This window comes from Rhincodon typus, chromosome 10 (assembly GCF_021869965.1).
Source record: "Rhincodon typus isolate 14 chromosome 10, sRhiTyp1.1, whole genome shotgun sequence".
Lineage (NCBI taxonomy): Eukaryota > Metazoa > Chordata > Chondrichthyes > Orectolobiformes > Rhincodontidae > Rhincodon > Rhincodon typus.
The window spans coordinates 25,535,735-25,562,359 of NC_063341.1; the positions used below are offsets into that span (position 1 = coordinate 25,535,735).

General features: G+C 39.2%; 1 protein-coding gene across 3 annotated transcripts in view; it reads right to left on the reverse strand.

Annotated features, from left to right (window-relative positions):
• Positions 1-3: 3 nt before the first annotated feature.
• The window catches only part of npl (N-acetylneuraminate pyruvate lyase (dihydrodipicolinate synthase)), a 39,966-nt gene continuing 13,344 nt past the window's right edge, over positions 4-26,625 (reverse strand). Inside the window, exons 4-12 of one of the 3 annotated variants that reach the window (XM_048602108.1) lie at positions 23,241-23,328; positions 21,112-21,169; positions 13,397-13,472; positions 12,507-12,599; positions 12,281-12,426; positions 8,567-8,613; positions 6,971-7,055; positions 5,389-5,428; positions 4-1,172 (exon numbers count right to left, since the gene is read on the reverse strand). In XM_048602108.1, the coding sequence (XP_048458065.1) occupies positions 1,027-1,172; positions 5,389-5,428; positions 6,971-7,055; positions 8,567-8,613; positions 12,281-12,426; positions 12,507-12,599; positions 13,397-13,472; positions 21,112-21,169; positions 23,241-23,328 (779 nt within the window). In that variant the 3' untranslated portion in view covers positions 4-1,026. Of the gene's footprint in view, positions 1,173-1,779; positions 4,264-5,388; positions 5,429-6,970; positions 7,056-8,566; positions 8,614-12,280; positions 12,427-12,506; positions 12,600-13,396; positions 13,473-21,111; positions 21,170-23,240; positions 23,329-26,625 lie in introns of those variants that run through there. The other 2 variants (XM_048602111.1, XM_048602109.1) reach the window with 2 other exon arrangements.

The window sequence follows — 26,625 nt, forward strand, 5'->3', positions numbered from 1 at the left end:
AACATCAGCTTTCCTGCTCCTCTGATGCTGCTTGGCCTGCTGTGTTCATCCAGCTCTACACCTTGTTATCTCAGATTCTCCAGCATCTGCAGTTCCTACTATCACATGATTAATTTGATTGTACATGTAATTAATTAATGATTGATCTGTAATTTCTAAACTGAAAACAACAAATGCCGGAGATCACAGATCAGACAGCATCCATGGAGAGACAGCAAGCTAACGTTGAGTCTAGATGGCTCATCAGTGAGCTAAAACAAACGTGTAAAAATTTACGTCTTTCCTTTGTTTATTGAAGAAGCTTTTTCCCACTGGTGTATTTTCAATTAACTCTTTCATGCTGGAAGTGGACTCTGGGAGTCAAGTGATTTATTTAGTCAACTGTATGACACAGCTGGCAGTTGTCTGGGGAGGAGCATAACAGTCAATACTGGAATGTGATCGAATAATATGCATGTCCTTGGGCTCTTACAATGCAAGGAGGGTGTCTGGTAAACATCATGAGGTCATGGGAGGACCCAGGGCTGTCTATAGTGTTGTCAATCATTGATGTATCTACAGGATTGGATATGTAGATTAGGGGATGTGGTTAACACCGACAATGTTGCATGTAAATGTAGGTACGAAGGTCACAAGATTCTAACACTGCAAATAATTCCTCATCCATTACATCTCCAAACCAAAATGCAGAACCAATGTTACCCCTTTTTTTGTTTGTTGTGCATAGCCAATTTGTAACACTGCGCTCCCTTTAAGAGGAGTAGCAACAAAATACATTCCAGAATGGTCTTTGGACACCCACCTATACAGCTCAAAAGACATTAATTATAACTAAACCTTACAGCCTTCTAAAGCATACTTGACAGCATGAACTTCATAATTTAATACATTGTAACAAAATATTACTGATTTAATGCTTAGACCTATCCTGCGTCTAAGCAAAACAAAGAGGAAAAATTGAATAATTGTAAAACACAGTAAATGAATATTCCAAGAGTGAATTCCATCCATAATGATGAGTGGTGTTCATGTCAATATGCCTAAGATTTTCAGTGTGGCCAATATTTTTGCTTGCTTCTCCTCATTGCATTTTAATAATGGCAGGCGAGGGGGACCAAGTGGAATTCCTGATACAAGTGTCATTGTAGCCTTGTTTTCAGCCACTCCAAAACCTGTATGAACAATTACCCAATGTCATCATTACTATCTTTCATGCAAAATTGTTGGATACATGTTCAGAAATTTTGTAATACAATCATAACCGTATCTCAAACCCATGTTACCAGCTAGCAACTTCTCAGGGCAGGTTGGCAGAATCATTAAATGCTCAGTATAAATCAATGGATTTAAGACAAGTCAGAAAATGCACAGGTCAATTTATGTATGAAGTGGAAGTGGGGAAACATACATCCAAGTATCAGATGGGATTTCTCCAACAGTTTGGTTAAGGATTACCCATGTAAAATTAACGATACCTTTCCCTTCCACATACTATTAGCCACATTGAGCTATTCCATTACTTTCTCTTTGTAACAAAAAGGCAAAGGCTTGGAAAAGCAGCTGAGGTAGGAATGTCATCTAGTTAGAAAGCATTATTTAACTGCTCTCAAGAATGCACATAGACCAATTAGGAGCAAGTAGTTATTTTAGCAGCGTATACTTCAAAGTGATATGTTGTGTCTGTGTCATGGTCAGTGTTTTTATCATGAGCTTATGAAGTCAACATTGCATCAAAGCATGTAACATGAGAGAATAAAAATCTTAAGACTCAGTCTTACTTCAGATCACTTGTAGTGTGACATTCTCCTGAAAGCATGTCCCTCTGTCGTAAACTGCTAGATTAAACGTTAGCCCAGACACCTGTGTGCTTGAGGTGAGGTTTGTACATAATAGAATTTGTTAAGTTCTTTAATATCATGAAATCCACATTCAGTTTCTTTGATCATGGGGAGATGACACGTGCGTTGCCACATCAAGTAAAAACAACCTGTTTGAAGGCAAATTCATACCACAATGCAGCAATGTATTTCATCTCCAGGCGACTGGAGCAGCGAAGACAAAAACTCAAATTTGGCAACAAAGCTCAGGTCAGAATATTAAAATAACAAAAACTTGGAGGAAAATTATTTGAATTGGATATATTAAAATTCAATTCATGAAATTTTTTTGCCCCCAAAGATTTTTGGTTTAGAGTTTGTAGAAATTTAGCTCAACAATTTTTAACATCTTTGATCATTAGGAAAAACCTCTACGTTTGGGCATCAGTCTCTCAAAACAACATGTATGCAAAACAACATGTATGCAAAACAACAGCATGTTGAAAGCTGCTGTTTTAGAAATTCTAAAATTTACATCTGACTTTAGTGTGGCTAAAACAGAAGAGCAAGAGCTCACATGAATCGTCAAACCAGGAACAAATAAGTCATAGCTCTCAAGCTCTGATGTTATCAATCAGCTACCTATTTTATTCTCATTTTCTGGCACTTGGCCCACAGCCTTGTACACATTTGTGTTCTTAATATTTCTTAAAATGTTGTAATGGTTTCACCTTAACCATCTTTTCAACCAGGAGAGTTCTAGATACCACCCTACCTCTGGGTGAAAGAAACTTTCCTCAAATCCCTCCAGACCTCCAGACATAAATCAATCAATATCCCCAGGTTACTCATCCCTTTACCAAGGGGAAACATTTATTCCTATCTGTGTCTCTCAATTTTGCACATCTCAAATCAGGTCTCCCCTCAGCCTTCTTGGTTCTCAGGAAAACAAACCCAATCTATCTAGTCTCTTCATAGCTGGAACACTTCAGCACAGGCAATATCCTGGTGAAGCTCCTCTGCAGCATCATATCACATCCTTCCTATTGTGTGTGACAAAGAACTGCACACAATACTCCAGCTGGTGTGAAATCCAAACTGGGTGCCTTGATTGGAGGTCTGATAGATTATATGCTTTGTAATACTTGTCAAAATTTTATACCCGACTGGATCAGTATTCATCCCTTTCTCCATTACTTTTTCCAAATAACCATTTTATACTGATGGCAGGATTATGAGTGGAAGAATTGGGAGTTGAGTTCTTGATCTTCTTTCAGTGAGGAGTTTACACTGTTGTGATGGGAAGTTGACATTAACAGGTTTCTGGTCCTGTGATGAACAGCACAAGAAGCACAGATTAATACATCTTCTAATAGTTTTGGATAGACTTGGCCACCAAATGGTATATTTTCCTTTGGCCTTACATTGTGATAGCCAAATGTTTTTGGTGAAATCTTTTACAGTATATCAAGTCTCAGGCCTCTTACAAAGACTCAGAGGTGTCACCTCTTTTCATACTACTGTCTGGGACTAGGATTATGTATTCTTAGACAGTGGTCTCTAATATGAGCCCATTCTCATTAGATTTCTGTGCTCCTCTGCTTTTATTCAATTGTTGCGTTATTGCTGATAAAGTTGCAGTTGTAATTGCAAAGGCTGCTATCTTTTCAACAAAAACAAACCATTGGTCTGCTGCTTTCCTGACATATTACTTTTGTACCATTCTCGGTCAGAGTTGTATTCTTGAAGCCATTTGTGCTACCTCACTTTTCTGTTGCACAGACATGCAAGTCGAAGAACACAAGAATGCAAACTTGTCACAGGCTGAAGGAACTGGTAATGCACTGCAACTCTCCTGTTTCTAATCAATATCAGTAAATGGAACACGTCGTGAACTAATCCACCATTTCAGGTTCTATGTCTTTGAAACAGTACAGTTCCCAGTCCTGTCAGAGATGTATCTGCAGCAATGGCAGGAGCTAGGTGTGGATCACAGAGTGCTAAAATCTCAGGTGTTAGCTGCACCTCTGATTTTCTCAAAAGTCTTCCATTGTACTTCTTCCCAGAACCACTGCACAATAACTTTCTACTTGGCTTACAATTTTCATGAATCTCTGGTGATCAATCATATTGAAAAGGAGCTGGAAACTCAATTCTTCTCATCTTCCACAGATCAACTCTAATATCAGATGCATCCACAATATGTCCAAGATACTTGACAGTCAACTCAGAATGTGTTGTGGATCTAAGTCCTACTTCCTGTAGGTATTACAGCACAGCTTGCAGCTTAATGTCACATTCTGTCTGAGTGGATCCATGGATCAGCACATAATCCATACAGCACATGATCTCATCCACGCCTTGTAGGATACTTGATATTATCCTCCAGAAGTTTTCTGTTGTTGATGTGCTGCTGAAGAGTAAGAGTAGTCTGCTAAAACAAGACCTTCCAAACAGAATAATGAATATCAAGAAAAATTCATTAAGGGCTTGTTGCCTTTCCCAATTTTGCTAACCAGATGGCATGGATGAACTGCATACAACTGCTTTGTTTGTTTGCACAAGATCTACACCAATTCTGATAGACCCATCAGTTTTTGGATCTGTCATAGAAGGAGTAACCCCTTGATTTAATGGACAGTCAATTTCCTTCTTTATCTTTCACAAGAGTGGATAAGGAACAATTCTGGGTGGAGACAGACATAATGGCTTCAATTCAGGGCATAGACTTATGTGGTGCTTTCTTCAAACTTTCCATGTCCAGTGAACAGCTATGCAAATTCAGCTCTGAAAGTTTTGCCAATCTTCTCAGCTTTCTCGTTCCTTAAGGAGTAGACTAAATTCCTTGGGACAGTGTCCTAAGCCAAACCATTTTAAAATGATTTCTAACACCACCACCAATCTCCTATTGGCATTCAAAAATATTTCCATTGTTGAATTTCCACAGCAAAGTTCAGGAATCACTGATCAGAAATTCAAAAAGGTGACAAAAGCAGGTCAAAAGCCGGCTATTTTGGCAGAAGCGACTCACCTAACTCCCCAAAAATTAGTTATGAGGTACAAGACAGAGGTGTGAATGGAACATTCGCCATTTGCCAAATAAATGTGCAGCTCCAACACTACTGAAGCAGCTCAATACTATTCATGACAATGTAGTCCACTATCTCAAGGATTGACTCCTTCCATCACCATCTATCATTGGCACAGTGTGTAGTATCTTCAACATGTGCTGTGGCAACTGTCAAGGCTTCTTCAATAGAACCTTCCACCACACATCTCTACCGCTCAGTAGGACAAAGGAAGCAATGTATGGAAACACCACTGCTTCAAAATCCAACAGGATCTTTATTTAGAAATATATTAAGAGTTCTTCATTCTCATTGGGTCAGAATCCTGGAAATCCTTGCAACATGTAGGAGTAACATCTTCACATGGACTGCAGCAATTTAAGGTGGCAGCTCATCACTTTCTTGCAGGCAATTTTAGTAATGAATAACAACTGCTGATTATAGTGACATCCTGTGAATGCAAAATTGTCAGGAATATTTAGTAACAATTCCAATCTACTCACCAAATCTACTTATAGAGCCAATGAACTCCTGGATCACAGCCTGGAAAAGACATGAATGAAAATGAATTAAGTGCACATGACTTTACTATCCTTGACAGCAATGTATGGACGGACTGGAAATAGAAAATAAAAGCACACCAGAATAATTCTATGCAGCTTTGAATATTCTGTTGCATTTATTCAAATACTTTCCTTCTAGTATTAAGTATGCAGACTCTTGCTAGGCTACAAATCCAGCTATGCTGGTAGCTCATTTAAGTTGGTATTCACCATATGCGATTTGAAATAATATATTATTTTATCCATGGGTACAAAGGTGAGATCAATTGTGTTCTCATTCAATATTCACAACCAAAACTTTACTGTAAAAGGAATTAGACTAATCAGAAGTGAGAGGTTCAGTTGATTTCACTCCTCTTCCCCATCATTTTTTTCAATATGTACTCAAACAACAATTTGTATTTATAGTGCCTGCAGTTGACAAAGAGCATGATAGCTATTCATTGAAATATTATAAAACAAAAGATTAGACAATGAATTGCATAGACAATGAGAGTGGACGATCGAAAGCTTGCACATAAACTGGGTACTAGGAAGTGTTGAAAGAAACAGCAGCATCATTTGAAGTAAGAGAGAGGCAGACAAATTTAGAGGGGGAATTCCAGGCTCAGGGTAGGAACACATTGGCCGAAAGACCAACTACCTTTGGTGAAGACAAAGGAATAATCCAAGATCTTGAGGTGTTCTGACAGAAAGGAGAAGGGAATTTATTTTAAATGGACTTATTTATACACAGAACTATTTGAAATAAATCTGCAAAACATGTGGGACAAATTTTAAAGTTATTCTCTGTTACAGCTTCTAAGGGCACCAAAAGACTTGGACGAAGGGACTGTCAAATCAAAGAATATTTACATCCCTTCAAAACAGATAAGAAACTTCACACTGTAATGCTAAAATCAAGAGCCTTCAACATAGTTTTTGTGGTGCATAGTGGTAATGCCACAAGATCAATGTTCCATCTAAGCTTTGCACGCACACAGCTGTACCAAGGTTTTGTGCAATGATCGGCATCGGTACAACAATCATGGCAAGGAATTCTGGTTTTGGATGTTACTGCTGCAAATGGATTTTGAAGGCTCATGCAGCCAAAAAGAAAATTAGAGAGAACTCTGCACAAGACTGCTACTCCTGAGGTCCAGGTCAACAGTGCGCTTACGTTTTTGGGTATGGGCTCCAATTCCACCATGGCAGATGGCAAAATCTGGTAATTAAAAGCTAGCCTAATGGCGACCACATAATAACTGACAACTGTAACTATACTTTAGGAATATACTTTAGGGAGGGTAATCTGCTGTCCTTACCATGTCTCACTTACGTGCAACTTCAAACTCAGAGCAATGTGGTTGAGTCTTAACTGCCTTCTTTCCTAATAAGTCACTCAGTTCCAGGGCAATTGGGAATGGGCAATAAATGGTGACCTTGCCATTGACATCATAAGGATAACAAAAGTTCTTTCAGAGGTTTGCCAGTGCTATTTTTATTTCTTTCAGTGGGGAAAAAAGCTGGAAAATTAATTTACCTGGTGCTCCCTTGCCGAGTCGTAGTCTCCTCTCTCAGCAAAAGTCAGCATCTTGTTACACAACTTTCCCATATAATTGTATGTACTGAAGGAAAACATATTATGCAATCATTACGAACTTTAAAGAATTACATCTTAGAATCAAACTTTTCAATAATTAGCCCTTGTTTTCCAGTCTGGAGTAGATCTTCACAAAGCCCTTAAGCATTTGTGTGTTGCACATACGTCATTACTCCCATCAAGCAAAGGAATACAGTCTCTGTTGCCCGTGGTTTTTGGTTCTCTGAGCTCTCCTAATTTGCCATCCTTCAATAACCACCTCTATCTTGTTCTAGTTGAGACTTTCACCACTGGAAAGTTTCCTACTGATCCAGGGTTACTTCACAAGTATTCCTTGGTACCCCACGCAGTTACATACTACCTCAGGGTCAAAGGCCATCTTTTTAGGTTTTCCATCAGGATCAAGGCCTCCAATCCCAATTACAAATGCAGCTTTGAAACTCTTGATATGAAAACATCTTCGTGATCTCAATCACACACTTCCGCAAACCAAGGACAAAAAAAAAGAAAATGCAAAGAAGCATAGAAAGGTGGCACAAAATGAAATAGTGAATGAAGGCATCAGATTAAAAAAAAAATAAGGAAAATAAAACAAACAGTCATCCAGAACAGCTCAGAGAATCAACATCATATACATTTGGAAAAATTGCCTAAAAATTAGTCCACACAATCTAAATGGAAGTTACCATCAATTGATGTTTTAGTGCTGAATTACATTTTAAACTCCAAGATATTTTGTCATACCAGAGAATGTGTTTCACACATAAACAAGAAACACTAGGTTTTCCAACTTAAATTTGGCAAGATGAAGTGTAACAGAAGGAAACCGATACATTCATTGGCATGGAAGAGACCAAATGGTGGCAAAGGTAAAGTGAATTCACCATAGTACTGCTCTCTCAGGGCACGGGGGTGGGAGATGCAGGGGGCACTGCCGGTCAGCAAGAGCGCGCGAGTGCAACCGAGAGAAGAAGGGGGGAGGAGCGACAATTGGTGGTGGTGTAACAGAGGGTCACCACACCACCGGCAAGGGTGAGAGTTTGAGGAGAATCCTCCATGGCAACCTCAGAAATTATGCCAATGCTGTTGGCATTGCACTGCATCACAAACCAGCCATCTGAACTAACTGATCCCCAAACATTTATTGAAAGAGCAATGAGAGTGCAATTTGAACATGTGATAAGAGAATGGGTTAAATAGTCCATCGTTTTAACCCCTCAGCCACCATAAGGTAGCAATTCCAGGGGAATAAAAGTCCCAAAAGATACGTAATGCAACTTTGTGACAGCAAAGTAAAAATTCGAAAATTTTCTCTTTACTATCAAAAGGCATGGATTTCTGGTTTTTAATAGCAACTTGGACAGGAACTGTAGGAACTAACCCCAGAAACATGAGTTAAATTCTCAGAATGTTGCATAATAAAAATTTAAATTTACCCTGTCACCTAAAAACAGTGGCTCTGTCAACAATACATTGCAAACAATTGATCAAACTTTATGTACAGTAAGTATGTGATAAAAATTACTAAAGATTTACCTGCCAACAGCTCCACTTGCTCCCAGTACAATTGCCGATAAGAGTAGCTGTTGAAGGAAAAACTAAATTCAGAACGAAGCTAATCAGCAGATGCAAGCCAATTGCAACAAGTGCACAAAACCTAAGTAACGTCATTAGAAGTGTACTGTCTCTCTCATTCAATGGTTTCTCGCTTAAATTTATAGGCCTAGAACTTTGAAATGGCCAATACTAATGACGTTGCCTTATTGGTTGATAAGTCTTTAACTGGAACACCAAAGTGTACATGTGCAAGTCAACACAAACGTAAAATTGCGATCTGTTTTGGGCAGTTATAAGCAGCCCAAAGCTAAGTAGCTTCAGCACGTGTTCTACCCACCTGTAAGGCATGTTGATGAACACTTCAGCAAAGAGACTTTGCTGTAAAATTAGATTTTAATAAAAAGTATTTATCAAGATGAAAAATAATATAAAAACAAGTGAAGATAACAAAACAAAAACACCATCACTTGAGGGTCAGCTGGGCTATTCCGATAGCACTCTCACCCTCTGAGTCAGCAAATTCTGGGTTCATGTCCCATTCCAGATCTTGAGCAGAAAAATCAAGGCTGACACTCCAAAGCAATACTGAGGAGTCCTGTACTCCTACAAGTGGTGCCTTTCAGATGAGATATTAAACCAAACACCCATTAGCCTGGGTTGGGTGAATGTAAAAGATACCACAGAACTTACAAATGTTGTTCAGTCCTTAGAAGGGAATAGAAATAAACCTAAATGGACAGTCTCCAAACATTTGGATCAATTCGATATTGCAGGTAAAATGAAACAAGCTTATGAAGGGCAAATATACACAAATACTTGCACTAACAGTAAGCCAATGGATCACAGGTATTTTAAATTAGTTTGATGTCAATATATTTAAATAATAGACCACAGTGGAATACTCAATGTGCTTGATGATACTGAGGATGACTGTGCTGGAAAATGGGATTAAAATAGTTAGGTGGTCGTTTTTGACTGGCACAGATGCAATGGGCCAAATGGGCTTTTTCTGAGCTGTACATCTCTAGGACTCAAACTGTTGAGGACTAGTGCTGCCAAAGCTACCAGTACCAATGAAGACGAAAAAGAAGATCCATGTGATGTTACTCAACCAAGTTTTTAGGACAAATTATTTGATTATTCAATGGTGATCAGTGATTTTGAAGGATTTCATTCGTGAAGTATTATAGTTAGTTCACAATGCTATGAATAAGTTTTTACAAATAACAAACTGAAATAACTCCAGGAGATTCCAGTATTCCGTCACAAAATCACCCTTTAATTTACATGTGCATAGTACTGGACATCGGTCTGGCTTCCAAACAGCCAACTCCCAATGAGTAGAACCTCTGACACCTGTTTTTTTTAAATCTTTTTTCCTGTTTATCATGCACAGCAGTAGTGCTTATTTTATTTCCCCCACCACATCAGCTGTCGTTGTATGTATGTACAGAATCAGTGAAAGAGACATCATAGTGGAAATATTGAATAAAGTTCTTGCACAATCAGGAAAAACACCCATGTGGTCAATGAACACAGTCCTGTTTATATCTGTCAGCCAAGGCTCCCTGATTTCACTAGGTTAACATCCCCATTCAGGGCACTTATATTCAATTAGGTCCACCTGGTTGACCTCCTATAATCAGTGCACAAACTATGAATTTAGTTATTTTATGGGCACAAATCAAACATGCATATCAATCCCTCAAAAGCATTACCATCGGGGAGGTGATGGCCTTGTGGTATTATCGCTGAACTGTTAATCTAGTGACCCAAATAATATCCTGGGGACCCGGGTTCGAATCGAGTAATGGAATTTGAATTCAATAAAAAAAACCTGGAATTAAGAATCTTATGATGACCATGAATCCATTTTCGATTGTCAGGAAAAATCCATCTGGTTCACTGATATCCGTTAGGGAAGGAAACTGCTGTCCTTACCCAGTCTGGCCTAGATGTGACTGCAGACCCACAGCAACATGGTGACTCTGAACTGCCCTCTGGGTAATTAGGGATGGCAGCATTTATTGCCCTATTCAGTGCCACCCTTATGAATGAAAAAACAAAAGCGTAACTCAGTCTAAAAAAATTAGTTCTGAAAAATTTGACTTTCCGACAAGTATACATGATAAATGCAAGTTTTGTTTTTAAATTTTACAATGCTCAACAATGAACTTGTACGATTGTGGACACAAATGAAATCTTGACATAAATACTGTATCTCATTTGATATCTCCCCAGAAAATCTGTACTATATCTCTCCATTAACTTGGCATTTGATACTACACACGATACTTTAATGTCATGTACCAATTTATTAGTTCTTTAAGTACTCATAGCCTCTAATGTATAAAGCCCGAAAAGTGGTTATAGCTGTCTGTGTGCAAGAATTACCCTTAAAGAATTATTAACTCAAATCTTTAGGTGTTTCAGTGTATCCTCTTGTATAAGGCTATTGCATAAATACACACACCACCACCACCGCCACCACCACAACAACAACCGGCTGCTTTGTGAATGAAAGTACGCTGAGTTACAACTGCAGGAAATGAGGAACTGCAGGCTGTATCAGAGAAGGTATACGTTTGGGATTGCTCATGTGCACGTTAAGTCCAAAAGGTGGCATACAGTTGGACAAAACATTCAGCATTGGTCACATGCATGCATAATTCCACACAAGGCATGTACTTGGCACAGAGATTTGTGTATAAAACGCCTGAAGAAATCCCTTTGTTCAACAACACTTCAAAGACTCAGTTGTAAGAAAGTACCCTACGTCAGGAGGTATGGTGAAAACATTGAGCACTTTCAGCCTGCCCAGCTGCGAACTCTCCTGGGTAATAAAATTTGGGTTTCGTTACAGAAATCAGGGTAGTGAAAAATGGTGATTGAGATACCTCTAGTAATTAAAAGTGTGTTATTTGTTTAAGTACTTAATAAATGGAATTATGGTTTTATAGAGCTCTAGGTGTCTCTGCTGTATCTTCCTCTAGGTGTTAAGTGTTACCTCTCAGACGCGTAACAATCCACATTTTCAGTGCATTTCCATTGAATCTAAAAACTAACACAAGGTAGGCCAAGAGGATCATCATAATGAAAAAAGGAGACAATCAAATAAAAATACATATTGCAGAAGGACATACCAGAAGAAATGCAAAGAATGGGAAGGTTTCAGAAAGAGATTAAAAAAAAGACACCCAAATCCCTATCAAGAACACAATCCAAGAAGAACAATTCCAGCCATGTTCAACTAGAAGTTTTTGTTATTTGCTCCTGACATCACACTCACTCAGGATAGACAAAGTTCAGCACAATTTACAAGATAGGGATCATGCCTCATAAACCTTTCACACAGGCAGATGCAACCTGGATACTAAAACAGAGGAATATATTTACATCAAGCTGAAGTAGTCGCAGCAGATCTGCTCCTCCTGTTTGTACATACTGTATAAATATCCCAACCACATCTTTTCACCATGTAATCTGGAATGGAGTTTCATACAGACATGCCTTCAATCTTAATTTATTTTGGAGAGAGTATAAATGTAGTTTTTGTAACCTCCTCTCTAGAGGTTCGTCATTCCTTCAGCTTCTCAGTTGATGTATACAAACCTCATCACTCCTCTAACACATGCTAAACTGAAAAGGTTAAAGAATCAGATGTTAATTACATGTTATGAAAAATTTCCATACCTCATCTTTTCCATACAGCAAAGTAAACCTATCCTTGAACTTGTGAACACATTGACCAAAGTCCAACAAGTCACTGCTAGTGAACTTCACTCCCTGGAATGTTGGAATCCTTTTCTCGATCCCATCTAGCAGTTCCACAACATTTACTGCAATGAGTCAAAATTATGTTAGATTTGAGAGACTCCTCGTGATATTTTCAAAATCTGCTGTGTGTTTTTATACTTACAAGATACTCCAGTAAATTCAGGAATGTGGTAATAGTAGAAAGGGATGCTGGGGGCAGCAGATGCTACTTCCTTTAGGCATTCTGTTAAAGCCTCTGTAACAAGAAGTTAATTTCTTCTTAATTGTCAAATTTTGGCCTAAAATATGCTAACATTATAGTTATTATAATTCAAAAATAACTAATTGAGAAGTACACAGATATTGCAACATGAAAAGTTATGCTACAGTTACACATTACTGGTGGATCTCCCAATTTGCTGCTTTAACTTAGATTAAAAAAAAGTTAGAATACAATTGAATCACGTGGTGAGAGTCAGGTTAAGAAACTGGGGGAAATGATTTTCATTGGCTTAAAACTGAATAATACGGAAGTGTTTTTGCTTGAGCCAATGTGCCATTGCGAAAAGAAAAAGGGAATCAGGGAGAAATAGGGTGGGGGACGCAAAAAGCCAAACCAAAAAAGGCAGACTGTTTGTGTTAATCATAAGCATAATATTATGGAGTTATGTCCACAATTGACAAAAACTATTTAGAAATCCCTATGGCAAACAGACTGCTGATCTGCATAACAACAATAATTCACACAGTTGTCTCCTAAAATTAAAAGTTTGAAATAGATGATTTCTATCAGGAAAATCTTAGCTTTTATTACGAGGAAGTCACTTAATTACTCAGTGAATAAAGCATACAAATGTAGCGTAGTACTCGGCTTTACATAGCAGGTTTAATTCTTAGTTGGACCAAGGTGGGTACTGAAATTGGTCTCAGATCTACCTCAAAAAAAGCCTGTAACTTCTTAAGATTAATCTGCTTGGTGTACGATGAACTTTGACTGCATAACTGTCAGTATTTTGTTTGAAAAAACTGTGGAAAGCAATATAAATGCACAACCTATACTTTGAGGCTTGAAGAAAAATGGGGAAATGACTGCAATCCCAGAAGCATTGCACTTGGCAGCATGTATTGCCTGAAACAAAAATAAACAAAAAGAATCTATTAGTCCATATATTCAATGTTATCCTTACACAAAATAGCCTCCATCCCTGTCCTTATTTTTCAGGAATTGCTAGTTATGGTTTATGCAATGTAATCACTCTGGTGCAAGGCAAGATAACAAGTCCTATTTCAGCCAGTCCAAGGATGGAACCTCCACTGATTGCATTATTCTGCACCATACTGGCAAACTGGCACCTTATTGAAATCATACTACATAACTATTTATCAAGTAAATAATGGCATCAGAACTGAGTGTTCAATCTCAGCCAAAGTAATGTAACACAGAGAAATGACACCCAACATATTCACCGTTAAAGTATAACCAGTTTAACAGCAGGATTCAATCTGTAAACACTTAAACTCTTCAAATTTCAGACAGTATCAAATATAGATCCAGAAATTGTTTTCCCAAGTCAATCTTCAGGTTTGTACAGTTTAGGGAACCTTCAGTTATATCTGACCAAATTGGAAAATTTTCCTTCTAACGGTGCCAGAGCAAATCATTTTACTTGTCTCATCATCTCTAACAAAAATATCAAAGGACTGTAAAAGAAGAAAATTACTTTTTTTCCTGTAAATAGTGCTCATAGTTTCTGCCCACTAAGCTAAATTATCAGAGGGTTCATCTCAGCCTAAAAAGTATTTAGTTAGAGACTCACTGCAGAGTTGCAGCATGTAGTTAAGCAATCGGTGAAATATGGACAGGGTACATGGCCAAATAGAGCATCTTTTGCGTGAAATGTTAAGTTAAACAAGGCCTTAATGCTCAGTTGGATGTGCAAAATACTGCAGCAATTTTTCTGAACAGGAGTTGGGAATCACCTTCCATCCTGGCTAACATATCCAGGAAAAATGCAATAACCAATTTCTGTCAATACTCGGAATTCCTACAGTGTGGAAACAGGCCCCTTGGCCCAATAAGTCCACACTGACACTCACAGCATCCCACCCAGACCCATCCCCCTGTAACGCACCTAATCTACATATCCCTGAACACTATGGGCAATTTAGCATGGCCAATCCACCTAGCCTGCACATCTTTGGACTGTAGGAGGATACCAGAGCAACTGGAGGAAACCCACACAGACACAGGGAGAGTGTGCAAACTTCACATAGACTGAGATCATGAGAAAGTGTCACCGTACCTAAGATGTTAACTCTGCTTTTTTCTTCAGAGATGCTGCCAGACCTGATGAGCAACTTCCTTTTCCAGCAACTTCTGTTTTTGTTACACACAGACAGTCGCCCGACGATCGAATCAAACCTGGATCCGTGGCACTGAGAGGCAGCAGTGCTAACCATTGAGCTACCATGCCACTAGATCACCACACAACTGAGGAGTAAGTGTTTGAGGCCTCTCTCAGTGGGCATCCAGTATCATAACGTCTTCCTGTACAGCTTATGTCACAGTATAAAAGGAGTCCTAAAACTAAAAAGGCAGCAGTCCATACAGTAATAAGACAAATTTCATTCAAAGCTTATAGTGCATGAACATTTCTCCAAGAGCAATCATAACATGATTTGTTCAAAGTAATATTTACAAGGGAAAAAAGTGAAACAGCTGCTAAAATTATAGCTTTAGGTAAAGCTGACTTCAGCAATACTGTCCACAGTAATCTTCACCCTCCAGGTGAAGCAGCACTTTACCACCACTTCATTCAATCTAGCCTACTGCATTCACTGCTCACCATGTGGAATCCACGTTGGGAAACAAGCACAGACTGGGTGACTGCTTTGCAGAACACCTATGTTCTGCTCGCGAAAAATACTCAGTTTCCAGTTGCCTGCCAGTTCTACACACCACCCTGTTCCCTGGCCAATGTCTATGTCACAGACTTGCTGTCATGCTCCAGTGAAACTCAGTGCAAGCTGTAAGAACAGCACCTCATTCTGGACTCAATATAGACTTCAACAATTTTAGGGCTTGAGGCAGCTTCTCCTATGTCCTTAGCCCAATCCCAAAACAGCAGGCCTTGTTATCACATGGTCTGCTATTACACCATTGTTAGCCACTAATAATCCCCATTAGCAACCATTCATTCTCCTAGGCTGACCGTTATCCACTGCTTTGTTTGTCAACTGTCGTTCTCTCTCGTTGGGCTCTACCTCCACCTCTCGTTTACTCCTTACCACCTCCTCCACTCTACCACTTGCACAAAAACAACTTTCCTAGCTACCGAGACAACAAGGTGCAGGGCTGGATGAACACAGCAGGCCAAGCAGCATCATAGGAGCAGAGAGGCTGACGTTTCGGGCCTAGACCCTTCATCAGAAAAGGGGGTTTTGAAATAAATAGGGAGAGAGTGGGAGGCGGATAGAAGAGGGATAGGGGGGAGGATAGGTGGAGAGGAAACAAACAGGTCGAAGAGGCGGGGATGGGGCCAGGAAAGGTGAGTGTAGGTAGGGAGTTAGGAAGGGGATAGGTCAGTCCAGGGAGGACGGACAGGTCAAGGGGGCGGGATGAGGTTGGTCGGTAGGAGATGGAGGTGCGGCTTGGGGTGGGAGGAAGAACAGGTTAGGGAGGCAGGGACGAGTTGGACTGGTTTTGGGATGCGGTGGGGGGAGGGGAGATTTTGAAACTTGTGAAATCCACATTGATACCATTGGGCTGCAGGGTTCCCAAGCGGAATATGAGTTGCTGTTCCTGCAACCTTCGGGTGGCATCGTTGTGGCACTGCAGGAGGCCCAGGATGGACATGTCGTCTGAGGAATGGGAGGGGGAGTTGAAATGGTTCGCGACTGGGAGGTGCAGTTGTTTGTTGCGAACCGAGCGTAGGTGTTCTGCAAAGCGGTCCCCGAGTCTCCGCTTGGTTTCCCCGATGTAGAGGAAGCCACACCGGGTACAGCGGATGCAGTATACCACATTGGCAGATGTGCAGGTGAACATCTGCTTGATGTGGAAAGTCTTCTTGGGGCCTGGGATGGGGGTGAGGGAGGAGGTATGGGGGCAGGTGTAGCATTTCCTAGCTACCATCAGTTCTGAAGAAATGTCATTTGACCCAAAACGTTAACTCTGATTTCTCCTCACAGATGCTGCCAGACCTGCTGACGTTTTCCAGCAATTTCTGTTTTTGTCACAGGAAATTAGGCATGCCGGTCAATAAGTAAAAAGAAAAATGACCAGTGAGAGATATTCAGAAAAAGGAATTTAACATGATAAAAAACCAGTTTATACTCCTAAAAGCAGGTTTCTACCGCACAAGTCAGCCAAGGAGGACTAAAGTAGTAAAAAAGGTACAAAGCTAAAAGAGAAAGGACATATATATGCTTTTGCATTTATTCTAGTGAAAGGGGAAGGTACTAAAAGCAACAAAGAGTGGCTAAAGAGATAATAAAAGCTACTAAAAGGGATAAAGAAAAGAGCTTTGCAAGTGATATTAAAATCAACACAAAGCCTTTTACAGTTAGATTAGGAAAAGGACAGCAATAGTAAGCAATGTGGGCTCCCTGCCAAATGAAAACCTGACGTTGTCAACAATAGAAAGGAAAATAGTGAACATGTTTAAATAATTATTTTACATCAGTATTTTGTGAGGACAAAGCAGTCAGCATCTCGTGCATCCCAAATCAGGAACACAACAACACGAGTGTAATTAAGATGAAGTCATCATTTGGTAGTACAGAATTTGAACTGTGCTGAAAAAAAGACGCATTTTGTTGAAGCTTGTTGCTTGCATACTTTTGGACAACTTGCAAGGAAAACAACATACATAGTGTACAACATGAGACTGCTGATTATTTGACAACTGGACTCTGAATGGTAAAAACATTACTATAGAGAACGTACCAGTCAATGCTGATTGACAGTTAACTGAGAAGCTTTGTTTAAATTTTAAACAAGACAGGTTGACTCTGATTAGTCAAGATATCGCCTTGATAAATGAACTAAACAATAGGAGTCATTTAATTTGAGTTGAAACAGGTGCAATATGCATACATGTTCGTCTTGTCTACAAAGTCACAGTCTACTTGCCAATAAACGAGCATTCTCCTCTCATACCAAGCAGTTGGATTAACAGTGTGTCAGTGAATTAATTCCCCTGTAACTAGATAACAGAGTGTCAATCCCTTTCTAGACACTCAAGCTCTGCACTTGAATCACGAGTGGAAAGCTCAGTTTATTCTCAGGAAATACTCCAAGCAGATAGATCGGAAAATGTTTACACTAAACTGGATTCATTCATCCAGCTCACTTGCTAGAAGACAAAAAGGCAGCTTGCATCATTCCTGGCGGTAAAAGGCAATGCTTGCTGTAAAGAGGGGGTGCAAAAGATGATTACCGGGGCTCATGCCTCTTGATGCTGAGTAACGTCAGTCAGAATGGCCAGGTCAGAAGCAGCCAATCTGATACAGGTCATCTTGATTGACAGTCTAATTGACTAATTATTGCTGTTATCTGAACAATAGGTTTAACTGTCCAATTAGCATGTGCCAAATTCTCCAGTCCTTCCTCTTCTGCCGACCTTGTAGACATCTGTTTAGGCCTTGTTATTAATTGTCATTTTGCTAATCTTCACGCCTGGCTAGAGGCTAGGTGTCATTGGTGACAGTGAAGGGATGTTACGGCCTTACGACATTATTGGTAGATTATTAATCCAGAAACCCAGGCGACCTTTTGGGTTTGAATCCTGCCATGGCAGGTGGTGGAATCTGAATACAATAACAAATTAAGAGTCTAATGATGCATGAAACTCTTGTCAATTTTTGGAAAAACCCATCTAGTCCACCAATGTCCCCTACAGAGAGAAGCAGCCATCCCCATCTGGTCTGGCCTACATGCGACTGCACAGCAATGTAGTTGTCTCTTTACTCTGTAATGTGCAGGCAGGTTGCCAGGCTCCTCCTTGAAATTAACCTTTTTTTTTACTTTTTCAGAGGAATTGAGTTTTACTGGCTAAGTCAGCATTTATTGTCCATCCATAATTGCCCAGAAGGCACTTAAGAGTCAACCACGTTGCTGTGGGTCTGAGTCACATGTAGGCTAGGCCAGACCAGGCAAGGACAGCAGTCTCCCTTCCCAAAGGGCACCAGTGAACCAGATAGGCCCCATAACATGATCATCATTAGACTTTCAATTGAAGACTTTGTATTGAATTCACGTGCCACCACCTGCTGTGGCAAGACCCAAACCTGAGTTTCTTGGAATGTTACCTGGATCTCTGGCTTAATAGTCTAGTGATAATAAAGCTAGGCCATCACCTTCTCAGTATGAATTCCCCATTTCAAAATCCAACTCAGTGCAACTAACTACTGGATTGATTTTTGATTTAAACCTGGCACCCCATGTCTCTGCCTCTCTTTCAGCTGGTCCAATTCCAGATTGTTACATTGGAACAGGAGTAGGCAATTCAGCCCCTCGAGTCATGGCTGATCTGTGGTCTAACTCCATATACCTGCCTTTGGCCCACATCCCTTAATCCTTTGCTTAACACAAGTTTATCTATCTCAGATGTAAAACTAAAAATTGATACTGCACCACTGCCATTTGTGAAAGAGAATTCAAAATATTTACCACCTTTTGTGTATACAAGCGCCTAACATCTCTCCTTAACTATCCGGCCCTAATTGTCAGACTATGCCCCCTAGTTCTAGAAACCTTAATCGGTAGAAATAGTTCATCTTTATTTACTCAGTCTTTTCTTGTTAATATCTTTGAAGACTGCCATCAGATTACCCCTTAACCTTCTAAACTCTAGGGAAAATAGGCCTAATTTGTTTATCCTCTCTTCATAACTTAACTCCTGAAATCCAGGTATCACTCTTGTAAACTTACTTTGTACTCCCTCGAAGGCCCATATACTGTTCCTCAGGTGTGGTGCCCAGATCTGCTCCCAGCACTCCAAAGTGGGGTCTAACCAGGGTTATGTCTAACTGCAGCATAACTTCTGCATCCTTGTGCTCCAGTCCTCTAGATATAAAGACCAGCATTCCATTAGTTTTCTTGATTCTTTTCTACACCTGTTCACGGCATTTTAAAGGTCTATGCACCTGAAGCCCCAAGTCTTTTAACTTCATGCCATCTAGAAAGTATACTTATCTACCCTTTTTAGATAGAAAATGGACAACCTCACACTTGCTTACAGTGAGCTTCATCTGCGACAGTTTTGTTCAATCACTTAAAGCGAAATTACAAAGGAATATTTGATAGACTGTCTACAATTCCACCTAACTTGTAGGTTCTAGCAGTACATATTTCTTGATTTTAAACAAAAGAAGAATCTACAAAAGTAGATTGTAAAAATAGAGCTTTGCAATCATGGTTTACTGGCAGTGAAGCTGAAGTAATTTTGAACTCCTAAGAACATCTTTAAAGTTTTAAAACTGTCAAAAACAAAAAAAAAAGTACCATAGAAGTAGCAGGTGCCACTTGCTGGAGGAATGTTAAGTATTTCCATAACATTGAAACAGAATTGTGCGTGTTTTTTTTTTTACAAAGACCTGCACAATGACAGCTCTCTATCAATATTGTGCAGAATGAGCACATATAACAGATCTACATTTTAATTCCAAATAACAAAATGTATAGAGGAGCTCCTTAAACAGGGAACAGGATGTGTTAGTAAGAATGGCAGAGCATTTAAAATTTTATTTTCAATAGCTACACTTTACAGTAGTAAAAGATACATTGATGTGTTAGCAATTTGAGAAAGGTTGCAAATTGAAAAGAAATCAGCAAAATTTTCATTTATGAGACAAGACTTCTTCCGAAAGAGATCGCTTCAAAATTAACTTCACAACTTGACACTCATTCACATTTTAAACATTTACGCAAAGTTATTCTAATATCACCACAACTGTACTAATGTTATTACCGTCACAGTTATTACTTTAATGGGAGATTTCACACTTCTAATTACACTTGCATTTCTGTAAGATCTCCGGAGTTATCAATAATGTTTTGGTCACATTGATTATCATAACTAAACAGGAATTGAATAGAAAAGGCAAAGTAGCCATACAAAACAGATTCAAATCTCAGTATGGTTTGAGTTAGGAGGCTCCTGTGTTCTACGCCACATCAATCAGCATTCCTCACTTTTTGCAAAGTATAAAGGCCAACAAGAATTGTAAGTCTTCTGTATTCTGTCTAATGACAAGGGGCCCAACATATCAGTGCAAGAGTTACAAATTGCTTCACCCTTGACTATTTTCAGCCAGAAATGTGGAATGAATAGATCACGTTGGGATCCTCCTGAAATCCTCAGCATCACAGATACCTGTCTTCAACCAAACTGATTCATAAATATATGGCAATGATGCCACATGCCATTGGCTTGTCATGGTGGCTCAAAGCCACCACCTCCTTTTTCCTAGCTACCACCAGTTTTGAAGAAGGATCACCAGACCTGAAATGTTAACTCTGCTTTCTCTCTAAAGATGCTGCCAGACCTGCTTAGCTTTACTGGAAATTTGCTTTTGTTTGATTTCCAGCACCAACAATTCTTCTGGGTTTCACTTTATTTTGATCATTCCCATCACATTCAGGTTCGGAGCAATCTTATGTGCATTTGAGATTTGCTGTACATGTGGCTATCTTTAGAAGAGCCACCAAATACAGAAATAGACAGTAAACTTCTACATTTCATATGCAGATGAAAATTTAAGCTCACCAATTGTTTTGATTCTTTTATACTTAAGGAACCCACATGAATTATCACTTGATCTAACCTGGAGAGAGAAGCAGAGAAAAAAGCAACACTTTAGGTACTGAAAGAAGCATACAGGTTAACAATATTCAGCTGGTTTTCATGGTAAGGCTACACTTGGCTAGACTTATGTAGTGGATGGCTCTGTTAACCTAATACTGAATAAGTATAAACTCTTAACAGATCTGTGCACCTCCTTAACCAGTCAGACTGAAGACCTCAAACATATAAAATAGGGGGAGTAGGCCATTCAGCGACTCAAGCTGCTCTGAAATCCATATGATCATGGCCGATCTGGTTGTGTTCTAAATTTCACATTCTGACCTAACCTCAGCAACCACCGATACCCTTGCTGAAGAAAAATCTCTCTACCTTTGTCTTAAAAATATTCAATTATCCACTTCTACTGCATTTTGAGACAGAGAACCCCAAGGACACATGGCCCTCAAAATTAATCTCCTCCCCTTTGTCTTGAAATGGCACTCCCTCATTTTAAAAACATGCCTCCTCATTCTGGACTCACCCAGAAGAAACATCCTTTCCACATCCACTATGGCAAGACCATTCGAGATCTTATACACTTCAATTAAGTCAGCCTTCACTCTTGTAAGATCCAGTAAAAACAAGCCTAGCCTGTCCAACTTTTCTGCAAAGACAATCCACTCATTTCAGAAATCAGTCTAGTAAGCCACCTCTGAATCTCCACAAACATATTTATGTTCTTCCTCAAATATGGTGACCAAACATACCTACAGTTGGAGATGAGTTTTCCTAATGCCCTGTGTGACTGAGGCATAACTTCTTTACATTTATGTTCAATTCCTTGTAATTAAGGATAAAGCCCCTTTGCCTTCTTAAATACTTGCCGTACATGCATACTAGTCTTTTTGTTACTCATGCACTAGAACACAAAAATCTCTTTATAACTTGGAATCCCACAGTTATTCCCCATTTAAGTAATACTCTTCCATTATTCCTGCCAACGTGAACAACTTGATATTTTCCCACATTCTGCTCCATCTGCCAGATTCTCCCCCCATTCACTCAACTTATCTACATTCATCTACAAACTCTTCATGTTTTCTTCATAACAAAGTATCCTAACTAGATTTGTGTTATCTATGAATTTAGCTACGATGCCTTAGTCCTCTCATCCAAATAATTGACCTAAATTATGTAAAATAAAATTAGTGAGCACAAAGATTGAGCCAAGAAATGAATTCATTATTGCATCTGGCAATGTCAATCCAGAGGCAGAAATCAGAACAGGGGGAAAACAAGACAGGCTTTGAGAAAACAAAGTTGAAAAATGATAATTAAAAGAGAAGCTTTATTATATTGCTAAAAGAAGAGCATGATGTCAAGCTTTTTTTCTTGCATACATCAGAACAGATAAGAACAAAACCTTTTTAAGGGAAGCATCAATATATACTGCATGAGAAACAGTGCCAATTGGTTGCCAAGAGGAATCTGATTGCATCAATCACAGGAAGCCCTCTGCCATTCCCTCTTGTAGTACCTTCAATCAGTAAAGTTCTCTCCTAGTACGCTGGCCAGTATTTATTCTTTAATCAGTTAAACACAGATTTCCTGTTATTACTGCGCTGGGAGCTTGTTGTACACAAATTGAATGCTAGTTTTAGGAATCTGCAACAGTGACTACTTTTCAAAAAAAGTCCAAGTTTTTGTAAAGCACTTTGGAATATGCGAAGCCATAAACGCACTACAAAAATATTTTCTTTCTTCACATCTCCATTGCAGGGAGAAGTCCTGTGATGTTTCTGATTTTGTATTTAAAAATTGCTGTCATGCAACTATAGGGTCAAACCTGCATCATAAATCTTGGTCAGACAGACATGCATGGATCTCTTATTTCACATCTAGTCTCCTACTGGGGCTTCTCACCAAATCTAGTTAATTGAGTGACTTTAAATTTTACAAAAGGCTTGGAAGCAATACTGTAAAATAAATTGTTGCATTGGAAAGATGAGAGGGAGACAGCAGAACACTTGAAATTTTAAAATCAATATCTTGGTATAGGGACATAAATATTCATTTTTATTCACAGATTGAATCCAAATGAAAGCACTCACTTGCCCTTTCCTTGTTTAATCCACTCTTCAGCAAGCAATTTTCTTTCTTCAACAGTAAGGGACATGCCCTCTGCAGTTGTGCCATTCACTAGAAAGCAACAGTTGAAACATTATGTGAATATTGGATGAAAGCAAAATATTACAAATGCTGGAAATTCGAAATAAAAACAGAAGAGGCTAGAGGAACTCAGCTGGTCTGTAAGCATCTGTGAAAACAGAAATAGCGTTAACATTTTGAATCTGATATGTCTCTCCTTCAACACGGAGATGGGCTGAAAAATGGTGGTTCTTTATGCTATTGATGGGCGTAGGGGTTGGGGGGAGTGAGTGGAACTGGTGGCAAGGGTACCCAGAGCAAAAGACAAAGGAATGCTAAAAGGTAGTAAAAAGGAGAGATTGAGATGTAAAAGGATGTGCGAAAAAGAGAAATTAGGTCTGCTCTGTTGAGAGAAAAGTCAACAAGACACAAACAAGACGGGTGGGCAGGGGAAGGTATGGGTATGAAATGGGAAATGTTACCCAGGAAACAGGGTACGAGGACATACATTCAAAGACATCCTAGCCCACTCTAGCACTTCCTACCCTCTCCATGGTACCTTCCCATGCAATATCAGAGGGTATGACACATGCTCTTTAACTTCCCCGTTCCTTAGTGTCCAAGACTCCAAATACACCTTCCAGATGATTTAGCATTTTATTTGTACTTACTTCAATCTAGTCTCTTGTACTGACTGCTCACAATGTAGTCCCCTTTACATTAGACAGGCCAATCACATACTGGGTGGCTGCTTTGTGGAACAGCACCATTCAGTCTTTAAGAATGACCCCAACATTCCAGGTGCTGGCCATTTTGTTTAACCACGCCGCTCCCTTGCTGACATTCCTGTCCTGGACCTGTTATGTTGTTCTAAAGTTCAATTCAAGCAGGAGGACATTTTCTGATTAGGCACGTTATAACCTCAAGGACACAACATTGAGTTCTAATGCACGACTTCCATCCTCCATTTCGATGACAAGACCTATTCCTGCCCATATTTTGTTAGGTCCAGTTTGCTGAGAGCAAAGCTATTTTGTCATTTTCACACCTATTCTTCACACTTATCTTACATTTCAATCACTCTTTTATCGCCATTAACTTGCTATGTGTCTTTTACTATGGGCACCTTCATCTGTTCTACTTAACACTCTTTTCCCTCTGTCAAGAGCATAAAAATCTCCAGTTTTCAGCCTCTTTCAGTTCTGAAGACGAGTCATATTGGATCCAAAACACTTCTCTCTACAGAAGTTGCCAGACCTGCTGCCCTTCTACAGCATTAAAGATTCCCTTTCTCCTCACCGAAGGAGAGGTCGCTCTCAGGTTAAACCATCACCAGTCATGTCTCTCCAAGGATACAGCAGCCCTATGATCTGGCAGCTTATGGCAACTTTACTTTATACTTTTACTTCTCCAGCATTTTGGTTTTACTTAAATAGTTAAGAGCAATTTCTGAAAATAGGAACAGAAAATCTCAAGCCACATACAATATTAGAAATCAACATCACGATCAAAATCATAACATTTGCATACAATTAAGTAGAAGTGAAAAATGATCAGGTATTAGTCAAAATGCAACACTACAAAATCTCTATTCCCCAGTATCATAGATTTGTCTTTTTTAAGGTCTTAGCAAAAATTTGTAGCTCAGGTTGTGGATATATTTGTTACTTAGCTTGCCAAGCCGGTTGTTACGTGCAGACATTTCGTTACCATTCTAGGCAAAATCATCATTGCGACCTCTAATCGAGGCGTTGGTGTTCTGCTCTGTTCCGAATTTATATGATCCTCTGCTGTGATGGGTCTTGTCACTTCCGGTTCTGTTTTTTTGCCTGAACAAGCGAACAACAGACATGCAAGGGAATTTCTGGAAGCCTGGTTCTCAACACAGGACTCCACTAACAAACACAGAAATACAGTCCATATACAGATTGCTGCTGAAAAACAGAAACGGAAGTGACAAGACCCATCACACCAGAGGATCATATAAATTCGGAACAGAGCACAACACCAATGCATTGATTAGAGGTCGCACTGATGAGAGGTTGCCTAGAAGGGTAACAAAACATCTGCACACCACAGAACAACCGGCTCAGCAAGCTAATGAACAACTGCATACATTAGTCTCCATGCATGCCACTTGGATAAGTGATTGTGACAATTACAAAGTTTAAAAAGACTTGTTTTGGAATAGTCAAATTCAGATAAATTGGAGGGAGCAAGTCTACTTGACAACAGACTTATGGAAATTAAAAAGAAACAGGACACCCAGATTATGTTATTAGTGAGATGATGTAACGTGTTCCCAATCGGATACAATTACAACATCCTGGAGTTCACATATGATAGATTCTAAAGCACCAAAAATATTTAACGTATTGACTTTTAAACAGTTGCATCATAAACTGTTCACCAAGATGAAATGCAGTTGAGGTTAATACTAATTAATAATTTTGCATATGGTAGGAATGCTTAATGTGTTTCACATGAATATTGGTATGGCACAGAGAAAGTTATTTAGATATCAGGTTACAGGCTTCCCTGTACAACAATGAACATTACAGACAGACAAGAGCTTTATATGATCAGCACAAAAAGGGGAGATTGCTTGGTTTTGCAAACGACCAAAGACTTTTTAAAATCAGAGACACATGCTACAGTTATCCAAGGATTCCAGGAGATTCTTCCCCTTTGACTATGCCAGGGGAAATCATTAAAGCAAGCTTCACAACTTTTGATTTTTTTAAACTATTCAAATACTGATTGAAAAGTTATTATGCAAAAACAAAAACAAACCCAATAGATGCTGAGAGCAATTGAAGGCTTTTTGCTATGAGAATAATCTGTGGAGTATGTGATGTGGATTAAGTATAGAAGATGAATATTCTATTATGCTTTTAAGAATAAGTTGACGACAAAAGATGTTTAGTTAGTAGTGATTGTAGTCATCTCTTACTGTAAAGATTTTACTATATTAAAATCTTGACTGTGGTTCTTCTAGCTAACTGGGAGTTCAAATTTCTTTTTAAAATAAGTTTCTCAATTGGGATTGGAATGTTCCCTAAAATAAAACCAAACCTTTCTTTTATTTGGTCAAATCTTCAGCATCTTTCTCCATGTTATTTCTTAATTATCTCACTCATTAACAAATTATTGGCGTTGCTTGCTGGGCCAGCATTTTTTTTCTCCATCTTAAAATACCCCTCAGAAGGCAGTACTGAGTGGAGCAGGGTATAGAAAAAGATGTGACCAAAGTGCCATTAGGAAGGAAAGGAGTTCCAGAGTTTTCACCCAGAAACAGTGAAGGATCACCAATATGGTTCCAACTCAAGATCCTGCATGGCTATGCTA